The sequence below is a fragment of the Neovison vison genome, chromosome 14 (genome assembly GCF_020171115.1).
Source record: "Neovison vison isolate M4711 chromosome 14, ASM_NN_V1, whole genome shotgun sequence".
Lineage (NCBI taxonomy): Eukaryota > Metazoa > Chordata > Mammalia > Carnivora > Mustelidae > Neogale > Neogale vison.
The window spans coordinates 1,534,402-1,545,092 of NC_058104.1; the positions used below are offsets into that span (position 1 = coordinate 1,534,402).

The following is a 10,691-nucleotide window of genomic DNA, read 5'->3' on the forward strand; positions in this document are numbered from 1 at the left end:
CGGGGCGGGCCCCTCCCACGGACGCGGGCCTCAGTGTCCCCTGACGGGGCGGGGGGCGACCCTCCTAGACCCCAGAGCCAGGCCGAGCGGGCGCGGAGGCTAAGGCCGCCAAGGGTCGGGGGTGGGGGAGCCCATCTCGCCCTAGGGGCGGGGGGCGGGGCTGCAGCCAGGGGCGGGGCCGCGGCCGGGCGGTGGGGGCGGGGCAGGGGCGGGGCGTACGGGCGCGCGGGCGGGGGCGGCTCCACCGCCCCGCCATCTGGCGCTCGGCAGCCATGGCCGGCGGACGGCGGGGTGCGCAGCTGCCGCATCTCAGCAAGGTGGGTGCCAGGACGGAGTCCCGCCCCCCGCCCCCTGGGTTTCCCAGCATGCGGGGCGGGGAGCGGCGGGACAGGGGTGGTGCGGGCGCGCACGAGTGTGGACGCGGGGCCGGGGTCGCGGCGCCGTGTGCGGCGGGGCGGGGCGTCGAGCCGCGGGAGGGGGCGCGGGGGGCGTGGCCCTGTCCCTCTCCCCTCCCCCCTGCCCCCGCTGCCGGCCGCGGCCCCAAATCCGCCGTGGCGCGGTAATCTTCCCTGAGCTCCCCGATCCCGTTGCGGGGAGTCGGGTCTGGGGCGGGGGAGCCCGTCCGGAGCAGCGCCCCCCGGTGTCCCCTCGCCCAGATGGAGCGGGTGGTCCTGAGCATGCAGGACCCAGACCAGGGCGTGAGGACGCGGAGCCAGCGCCTGTTCATCACCGTCATCCCGCACACCGCGGCAGGTGAGGCGCTGCCTGGCGGGGCTTGGTGGGTGCCCCGCCGCGGCCCACCCCCGCCCCGCCGCGGCCCACCGCTGCCCCATGCCAATCTCTGCTGTGCAGGCGGCGACGTCGTGGCGTGGCTGATCCGGAAGTACGGCATCTCAGACGAGGGTAAGGGGTCATCCCCTTGCTCGCCCTGCCCGTTGCCCCCTGCCCTGGGGTCGCTGTGCTGACGTCCTGGGCTGGGCCTCGTCAGGGCTCACAGGTGTCAGGGCAAGCCAGGTGCGCTGGGGAGTTTGGTTCTGGCGGCTGACAGCCCGCCTCCCTGTGCCCCTTCCCTGCAGAGGCCCTGCACCTGGGCACTCTCCTAGTGCAGCACGGATATCTGTACTCTCTGCGGGAGCCCCGCAGCCTCCTGCTCCGGCCGGATGACACGCCCTACAGATTTCAGGTCAGGTGCCGCTGGGAGCAAGGGGGAGCCCCAGACTAACAGCCCAGCCAGAGGGGACTCCTGGGAGCGGGGACTGGGATTGGAGGAGGAAGCGGTGATGTCACCACAGGCCTGGGTCCATGGCCCCTCCCCACGAGGCCTGGACAGTATGTGTCCTGTGGTAGAAGGATCCAGTTAAGGTGAGAGACCTGCAGTTTCTCTGAGGCCACAGCAGGGACCCCATAAAGGGCGTAGTACCTGGGGAGGATTCTGGTGGTTTCCCTGAGGGTCCTTAAGCCTTGGCTCATGAAGGAGCCTGTGTGGGGCCTGAGGACAGGGTCCTTGCATCTCGGTGTATAACCCCAGGCACGGTGGAGCTCCCCTGCCCGGCCTCCGCGGCCACAACTGGGATCCAGGCAGGCTTTGCTCTCAGTCCTCACCCACAGTCTTCAGCACAGACTGAGTACATGCGTGGTTTGGGCAGGCCCTGTCCACCCCACCAGGCAGCGAGGACTCTGGGAGGCCAGTCAAGGAAGCGGTGCCTGACCTGGGCCCCAGGGGGTGAGTGGAGCTAGGTTCCAGCTGGGGAAAATGGCCAGTAGTCTGTGAGTCTCCAGGCTGTAGGCAGACAGGCAGGTTCTGAGGCACCATCTGGCCAGCCCAGTCCCTTCCCAAGGGATAGGGGAAGGTGGTCACAGCTGGGGTGGGGAAGGCCCGGGAGGTCCCGGACGCCCTGTTCCTGCACCATACCAGACGCCCTATTTCTGGACAAGTACCGTGTGGCCAGCTGCGGAGCTGGACTACGGTGAGTGTGGAGGAGTGGGCTAACCTGGGACAAGTTCTTAGCCTTGCTGACCTCCCTCCCGAGTGATGCCACGAGAGATGAGGGGCAGAGAGGTCTCCCCTGCAGCCTGGCCCCCTGTCCTTCCAGCCATCTACCTGACAAAGAAGAACATCCGAAAGCAGGGGGCCCTGGTCGGGCACGAGAAGGTGGGTCCCCCCCGCCCCCTGCTGAGTCCAGTCCGAGGACCCAAGACCTGCCCTTGGCCCCGGGCCTCCCGGTTTGCCCTGGAGCACAGCCCAGGCCCCAGGAGAGTGCAGACACACAAACACGTCATCCGTAAATGTCTCTGTGGGGAGGTGGTTGGTCTACGCCCCTAGCTGGGCACGGGAGGGGTTATCCACCGGCATCCTCGACATCCCCCAGGAGCACTATGACCAGCTGCACAGGAAGATCAGCCACACCTGGGACCTGGTGGTGATGCAGGCTCGGGAGCAGCTGCGGTAAGAGCTTGCCCTGCTCGCGCCTAGGGGGCACTGCCCAGGCTTGGCTGCCCACCTGGCTCTGCCTGAGGGTGGGGGTGGTGTGGGAGGGGCTGTTGTGGGCGCCACGGCCCCCCACCTCCACCTCCATCCCCAGGGCAGCTAAGCAGCGCAGGAAGGGGGACAGGCTGGTCATTGCGTGCCAGGAGCAGACGTACTGGCTGGTGAACAGGCCCCCGGTGAGCCCCCTTGCGTGTGTGTCGGGGCGGGGGTTCTCGTACAGCAGTGGGGTCAGGGGGGCCCTCATACAGAAGTGGGGTCGGGGGGTCCTTGTACAGCAGCGGGGTCTTGCTGGGAGTCAGTGTGCTTCCCTCACGTGCTCTCTCTGGACCTACAGTTTGAGCCTGTGGTAAGGATGTGGCTTTCGGGGTCCCAGCAGAAAGTTCTAGTTCTAGGACCCATCAGAACCAATCACAGGGCCAGTCCACACACATCACAGGAAACCAGTTTCTTTCTTTCCTTTTTTTTTTTTTTTAAATATTTTTATTTATTCATTTGACAGGGAGATCACAAGTAGGCAGAGAGGGGGAAGCAGGCTCCCTGCTGAGCAGAGAGCCCGATGCGGGGCTTGATCCTAGAACCCTGAGATCATGACCTGAGCCGAAGGCAGAGGCTTTAACCCACTGACCCACCCAGGTGCCCCAAGAAACCAGTTTCTTTGAGGTGTAAGGGCAGGGGCAAAGTGGGGCCGGGGGTGCTAGCCTGCAGTTCGGCCTTCCCCAGAACTATGGTCTGGGCGGGAGGTTTGCAGTCCCCCTGCTGGGTGGGGCTGTGGGACAGTCCCAGCTACCACGAGGGGAAGTTCCTGTGGGATAAATCCACAGGGAAGAAAAGAGTGAGCCGAGCACGGGCCCAATAGCTCATGCGGGTTGTGTACGTGTGGGTTAGGGTGGGGCTGTCTCTGGGGAAGTGATGGGTCATCTTCCGCCTGAGCGCTAGGTTGGGGGGGCTGGGGCAGGAGGGTGGAATGGACGTGGCCCCCAGGCTGTGTCTATGGCTGAGGGTCCAAGTGGAGGGCCCTGGGAATGGCAGCTGGAGCCTCCGAGTGAGCAGGCATAAAGGGCCGTCTGTGGGGGGGCGGGCAGCCCAGCACATGTGTTGGAGGATGGGAGGGCCAGCATGCAGGGCACGTGACTGCCCCAACACGGGTGGTGAGAGGGGTGCCCGGCTGGCATGGTTAGGAGAGTGCAGCTCTGGGTCTCGGGTCATGACTTGGAGCCCCACTGGGCGTCCAGCCTACTTTAAAGAAGAAAGAAGAGGGATGGTTTGGCTTGTGCTGTGAGCAGTGAGGAGCACAGCGGGGAGGTGAGCTGGCCTCAGGGGAGGTCCCTGTGGGGGTGGGACGGGTAGGGAGGGGGCCCAGACTCTGCCCTTCTCCGAGGGCTGGTTGCCACGTTACAGAATGACATACGGGTGCAGAGTTGATGGGGGAGCCAGGGGCAGAAACCCTAGGCTGAGGTGGGTCTCGGCAGCCCACCTGGGTTGGACCACCCCACCACATCTCGGCCTTCCTCTGCAGCCGGGTGTCCCCAGCGTCCTGGAGCAGGGTCCCAAGCGCAGCTCCTGCGCTGCTGGGCGAGTGCAGCTGGTGAGGCCCTGCCCATGTGCCCCCAGGCCGCACCCCTCCACCCCTGCATACGTGTCTCCCCACCCCATGCGGGGGCTGCCCAACCATCCGTCCCAACGGTGCCTGACCCTGACACCCAGAGGCCCTGCTCTGCTCCTGGCATCATGCGCCCCTGCCTGCACCCCCGCTTCCAGGTCTCTGCTAACCCTCACCTCTTGTCTCCCCAACCTGCTACGGTGGGTGCCTGTAAGTGTGACGGGGTTCTGGGAAGGGTGGGACAGCCTCAGGGTCTCTGGGAGTTGGAGACACCCCCCGCAGAGCCATGGATGGGCCTGGGCTGAGCCGGCCACCTCCCTCCAAGGCCTCTGATGGCCTCTGGACAGACGTGTTTAGACCTGGTAGCAGGGCTCTGTTCCAGTCCCCCAAAGAGCAAAATATATAGTACCTGGTGCCTTACAGATAAAACTTTCCCTTTGAAGTGGTAGTTCATGGTCATGGGTTTGGAATGTCCTCATGATAAGATTGGCCAAAGAGAGCCAAGACCAGCACTGGGCATCCCAGTCATCCTGACGGTTGTGTGGGTGTTGGGCAGGGCCAGCCGGTCCACCTGGCCCCGAGGTTGTGGCAGGTGGGCTCTGAGCTCTGAACACGATAGGATGACTTAGAGTGCGAGTTAGCAAGATGGAGTCCCCCACTGTGATCCTGCGGCTGGATCTCTCATGTATCTGCTGGTTTAAAAAAAATGAACTAGATACATTAGAAAACTAGGAAGTAGGGACAGTTGGGGACTGTAAGGTGACTTCCACAACCTGTGGGCTCCATGGGACATTCTGGAAACCTTATCTAGAGGCCCCAGAGGCTTCTTGGAAAGCCAGACCCTCCATTAGAGGAGGGGTCTTCATGGGGCAAGACAGGGGGCTTGAGTCATTTACCACCAGCCCAAAGATGGACTCATGAGCCCAGGGTTGGGGGGTCGGTCCCCACAGGGCCCACCTTCTAACTGCAGTCCATTTGGCCCCTTCCAGACCAAGAGCACAGAGTTCTACAAGCAGGAGGTAAGTTCTGGGGGTGGTGGGAGGGAGGGGCCTGGGCTGGCTGCCCCCCAGCCTGGGCCCCACCTCATGGGCCTCACGTCCTAGATGGAGCGCTGCAGGAAGGCCCTGACCAGGGCACGGGTGAAGTCGTCTGTCTGCCTGGAGGCGTGAGTGGGCTGGGGGGTCCGGAGTGCAGACCCTCCCTCTAGGGCCCTGGTCCCCATGGCCTCCCCCAGCACTGGCCCCTTGCACGGCCCCCCACCCCCAGGTACCTGAAGTTCAGCGGCCAGCGTGGGCCACATGACCCCATGATGTCGGGCTGCCTGCCCAGCAACCCCTGGGTCAGCGACGAGGACGCCTACTGGACCATCAACGCGCCCAGGTGAGCCCAGGGGCTGGGGGCCGGGGGGCCCTGCCGTCCCGCTGGCACAGTCCTTGTGCTCCTCACCAGCCCCCGCCTGTCCCCACAGTGTGGCCGTGCCCACGAAGCTCCGTGTGGAGCGATGGGCTTTCAGCTTCCAGGAGCTCTTGGAAGATCCCGTGGGAAGGGCCCATTTCATGGACTTCCTCGGGACTGAGTTCAGTGGTGAGAAGCGCTGTGCCCTGCTCGAGGCCCCTCCGGGTTTCTGCCAGGCCCGGCCACTGCTTGGGTGGGCCTCACTGGGCTCGTGGCCTTCCAGCTGAGAACCTCAGCTTCTGGGAGGCATGCGAGGAGCTGCGCCACGGAGGGCAGGCCCAGGTCCACGCCACCGTGGATGCCATATACCAGTGAGTGCTGCGGGGCGGGGACCGGTGGGCGCGTGGGGCCCACAGCCACCGGCCTGTCTCCTCGCACGCCCCCGTTGTGCCGACGCAGGCAGTTCCTGGCCCCCGGTGCTGCCCGCTGGGTCAACATCGACAGCCGGACGATGGAGCGGACCCTGGAGGGCCTGCGGCAGCCCCACCGCTACGTGCTGGACGAGGCCCAGCTGCACATCTACATGCTGATGAAGAAGGTGAGTGAGGGGGGCAGGCGAGTGCCAGCCCGGCTCCCTGACCCCAGCTGCCGTCGCGCATACACCTGCAGACTGAGGTCCTGCGGGCCGACTGAGAGGTCTGCTTGTGATTTTTCTAAGTATTGTAACGTGGAAGATTCCAGATGTAAAGTAGACACAGTGACATGGTGAATCCCTGCGTTCCTGCTGCCTGACTTCCAAACCGGTCAGCTTGGGGCCCGTCCGGACCCCTCGTCCATCCCTGCCTGCTGCCCCCCACCCCATGACTCTTGTGCCATTTTCAGACTTCCTGTCTCTGTGTGTGGTCAGGACCCCCTAAAGGACACGGACCCCACCTTCCCTTTCCAGTGGGACCCAGGTGTCAGCATCACACACTGAACACAGGGTATTTGGCCCATGTCCTCGAAGAGCTGATCGGGTTCTGAACAGGCTCTGCTTGGCGTCCAATCGTCCCCGTAACATGTCACCTCAAACCCAGGGCCTTAGGACAGCGCCATCTGGTTCTGTCACAGCGTGCCGGTCAGGTGTCCCCGCCGGGTCTCCTGGGGCGAAGGTCATGGTGTGGGCGTGCTGGCTCCATCTGGAGGCTCTGGGGGGCCGGTCACGTTCCCTGCCCTTCCCGGCTGCTGGGGACGCTGCTCCTCGGTGAGCGGCCACTCCTGAGGCCCTGTCGCCAGCGTAGCATGTGCTGCCGGTCCCTCTGGCCATCCTGCTGATCCTGCTGGCCCCTTGGACTTTAGGCCGCCTTTTGTTCTGTCATGCCTTACCTCTGGGTCCTACCAGCGGGGCTGTCGCCGTGTCTTTGGAGGGACTCTTTCGCCTCGTTTCCTGGATGTGGGTCACAGTCTCAGACTGGATTGGGCTCACTGTCGGGGTGTACTGTCTTTGGTTTCTTCAGAGGTGGTGCTTGGTGTGTCCTCATCAGGACATACGTGGGGCCCGGCCGCCTCCCGTGCGGGGACGTGAGCCGCCTGACGGTGGCTGGCCCGGGTGAGGAGCCCCGCCCCTGCCTCTGTTGGTGAGCTGGTGTGCGTCGCGGAGGCGTGTCCCCTCGCCTGCGCCTTGCCCACGGTCCCCCAGGGGAGGCACAGTCAACACGTGATTCCTTATTCTCTTCTCCACTTTTGAGTCGTGACTTGGAGCCGCCCCACCTGCTAGGGGTCAGTGAGTGGGAGGTGGTTTTCATACCACGGTCCGTCCAAGCTCTCGCCGGATGGTGGTTTTGTTTACCGTGGTTCTCCCTCTGCCTTGCTGTGCGGAGCCCCCCACCCCCAGCCCCCCATTGGCTCTCGAGGCACTTGATGTGTTCTGAGACCTGCTGCGGCTTACCCAGGCCCCCCTGCGCCGTTCCCATGGGCGGCCCTGGCCCCTCTTCTAGGCTCTTTAGAAATCTTGACCTGCTGGGCATGTTCGCGGTCACCGGATCTCGGCCAGGCCCTTCAGTGAGCAGAACCAGAAGTACAGGGTTCTCGGTAGAACACAGGCTCCCACGAGCACGGCTCATTCAGATCGGGCGTGCAGAGCTCCTGGGTGCGGGCTTCCGTTGTCTTCCTCACTAACCCACTGGACGTCTTGGTTCACAGCAGCGTGGGTGTAGCGACACGCTCGCTTTCCTCCCCTCTCTCCCCGGCGTCCCGGCTGGACGACCCCACGCTCCCGTGCACTGTAAACCCACGCACGACGGTTACGTGCTTCGCCGGGTCCTGGGTGTGTCCCCTCCTGGGGACGCCCCGTGGACGGCTCCGCTGCCTTACCTGTGCTCAGGGTGGCGTCACCACCCGGACGTACGGTCCTCCCGCTTTACCTTCCATGTCCAGGAATTGATGATTCGTTGTTTCCTTTTGTAATTATGTGAAGCATCTACATGGGTCTAAAATCCAATCTATAAAGAAGGTATACTTCAAATACGTCTAGTTCTATCCCAGTCCTCTTTTGTCTTCCTACTGTAATTAACTTTAAAATTTGTATATTTTTAAAAATATAAACAAGGAGGTTCATGGCTTTCTTTATTTCTTTATTGGATACCATATGGTTTTTCTTGACTGTGTATTTTTTTTTTATGATTATTACCCTTCTTTTTTTTTTTTAAAGATTTTATTTATTTATTTGACAAACAGAGATCACAAGTAGGCAGAGAGGCAGGCAGAGAGAGGGAGAGAGAGGAGGAAGCAGACTCCCTGCTGAGCAGAGAGCCCGATGTGGGGCTCGATCCCAGGACCCTGAGATTATGACCTGAGCCACCCAGGCACCCCTCAACCTTGTGTTTTATTTTGCTCCGTTTCCTTGCCCTCCCACTTGCGGGTGCATTGAGAACCCGGGGAGGCACTCCTTGTGGTTTCCTGCTTGGGGTCCCGTGGTTCAGTCCTCCGTGCGTGGGTGCTGGGCCCCTGCCTACCTTCTGAGGGTTAATGGGCCCACTGGCTCGGAGCCCAGGTTTCCCTGCACCTGTCTGACTTGGTTGGGGCAGGTCTGGGACGGCTGCTTCCAGTGCGGTACCCTGGGGGGTGCTCTGGGGCTGGCAAGGGCCCAGCAGTGCCAGCAGGGGCCCAGCAGAAGCTGGCTGAATGCCCCCTCTCGCAGGACTCCTACCCGAGGTTCCTGAAGTCCGCCGCCTACAGAGACCTGCTGGCAGAAGCCGTGGTTCCCCCAGAGGCCAAGAGACGGTGAGCTTGGCTGCGCCCTGTGCCCGGGCAGTGAGGTGGGCGGGACCCTCACGGCCGCACTGCACTCAGGTCCCCTCTCGTCCACAGGGTGTTCCCGTTTATGCGTAAGCCGCTGCATGCAAGCCCCAGCCCTGCTCTCCTTCCTGCCTCCCCCTCTGGGGAGCCTGTGGCTGCGACCAGTGGCCCTGAGTGTGGTGACGGTGGCACCTAGGTGGGCAGATAGCAGGAGAGGGAAGTGGCCATCCTCACCGCTGGCCTGGGGTCCTGGTAGCTCTTGAGACCCTTGGCATGGGCGTCCCCTAGTGCCCAGAGGGCCTGGTCTTCTCCCATGTCTGTGGGGCTCTTGGGCTCTCACCTTTTCTCTTGTTAAGCCTTCCCCTCCCCAGAAGGGGCTGGTCCAGGGGCTGATTCCTGGGAAAAGGTGTCCCTGAGCTTGGGTCACCTGGACAAGGGGAGGATAAGGGGGCCAAGCGGGGCCGGCTGCATGAAGCCCCTGGCATTCTGTGGTCTGCTGGCGGGACCCTGCGGGGACCCCACGGCACGCCCCAGTTCCGCTGGGGCCGTCTCCGCCTTGCAGCCCGCCCTCACGGGTCTTGCCCACACCGTGGCCATCATTGTGCATGTCCCAGACCTCCTCCCACAGGGACACCTCCAGTGTGTGTCCTCGAGGCTGGGGCTCCGCTGGAGCCTCACGTGTGAGGCAGAGCTGAGTCCAGGGCCTCACCTGGGACAGCCAGTCCTGTTCACGGACAGGACAGGACTGCGCCAGGGCAGGTGGACTCCTTGGGGAAGAGGGGTGTGCCAGACCCGGGGGAGGTGTAGCTGGTCTCTTGGGGTGCGGCTCTCGTCAGGCTGGGGAGGCACCCGTGCCACTCCCACCCACACCCGACCCAGAAATAAAAGACCCTTGGCCCTCACTCGAGTCCACCCATTGTCCGAGTTGTGGATTGTGGTGGAGTGTGTGATGAGTGGTAGGCATGCGGGAAGCGTGCGTGACGCGTGTGGCACGAGGCGTGTGTGGTGTGAGAGGCTCGTGGTAGACGTGAGGTACACGGCAGGCGTGAGGCACGTGTGCAAGTGAGGCGGTGTACCTGTGAGGCACGTGGTAGACGTGAGGCAGGCGTGGTGTGCGTGAGCCACGTGGTCTCGTGGTGTGAGGGGCGTGAGGCGTGTGTGAGCCGGGCAGTGGTGGCGGACACTGGGGGAAGTCGGGGGATCTGAGGCGTGGGTCACGGAGAGTGTCATGTGGCAGGTCTGCGGCAGCGGAGGGACCCAGCTTCCAGGCTGGACTGGGGCTGCAGCCCCGGCGGTCTTCAGAGGAGACGGCGGGCAACGTCGTTTGCACTCCGGCCGGACAAGGGTGCTCCAGGGGAGTCCAGACACGGAGTCCTGGGACATCATGGGAGACAGGAGGCTCCTGGCGTTCAGCCCAGCGTGCGCCAGGCCAACTGAGGCCTGGGGCGCAGGAAGCCCAGCCGGTGCAGAGCCCCTGAGGGGCCGCGGGCTGGCTACCGCGTCCGCAGGTCCAGGGTGCACGGCCCAGCAGCACAGGCATCTCCCGGGCGCCGCTTGAGCTCCAGCCCGCGGTCTCAGGACTTGCAGGGTGGGCCCTGGGAGGCCAGGGCGGCGCTGCTGTAGCCCTGCTGGTCCCAACACGGTGGGCCGGGCAGCAGCTTCCAGTGACCGGGGTCCTGCTCCCAGCAGAGGGCTCCTCGGCCGCAGGCATCTGTGCAGCTAGGAGACCGGCTTCTGCCGTCCAGAGGCACAGGTAGTTCAGGGGGGCCTCCCTACGCCACCGGCCTCCACACGAGGGTCCCAGAGCTCTGCCTCCCCAAAGCACCAACCCCCTGCCACTGGCCGGGTTCCTGCCACCTGCAGCTGCCCTTGGAGGACACAGGTGCTTGGGACCCCTGCCTGTCCTGAGGGAGCACACCTACGTCCCCACGC

General features: G+C 63.9%; 1 protein-coding gene across 4 annotated transcripts; it reads left to right on the forward strand.

Annotated features, from left to right (window-relative positions):
- The first annotated feature begins 279 nt into the window (after nucleotides 1-279).
- On the forward strand, nucleotides 280-9,661 carry RGS11 (regulator of G protein signaling 11). 4 transcript variants are annotated; one of them, XM_044233959.1, is made up of 17 exons: nucleotides 280-317; nucleotides 657-753; nucleotides 853-903; nucleotides 1,077-1,183; nucleotides 1,916-1,967; nucleotides 2,094-2,152; nucleotides 2,370-2,446; nucleotides 2,583-2,664; nucleotides 4,005-4,298; nucleotides 5,078-5,107; nucleotides 5,192-5,253; nucleotides 5,355-5,468; nucleotides 5,557-5,672; nucleotides 5,767-5,854; nucleotides 5,943-6,081; nucleotides 8,662-8,744; nucleotides 8,832-9,661. In XM_044233959.1, exons 2-17 carry the CDS (start codon nucleotides 657-659, stop codon nucleotides 8,953-8,955), a joined length of 1,575 nt encoding a protein of 524 aa, XP_044089894.1. In that variant the 5' UTR covers nucleotides 280-317; the 3' UTR covers nucleotides 8,956-9,661. The 4 variants fall into 4 exon arrangements, with proteins under 4 accessions (XP_044089894.1, XP_044089897.1, XP_044089896.1 ...); XM_044233962.1 differs by having other exon boundaries at nucleotides 4,005-4,073; nucleotides 5,084-5,107; XM_044233961.1 differs by lacking the exon at nucleotides 280-317 and having other exon boundaries at nucleotides 499-753; nucleotides 4,005-4,073; nucleotides 4,247-4,288.
- Nucleotides 9,662-10,691: the final 1,030 nt, after the last annotated feature.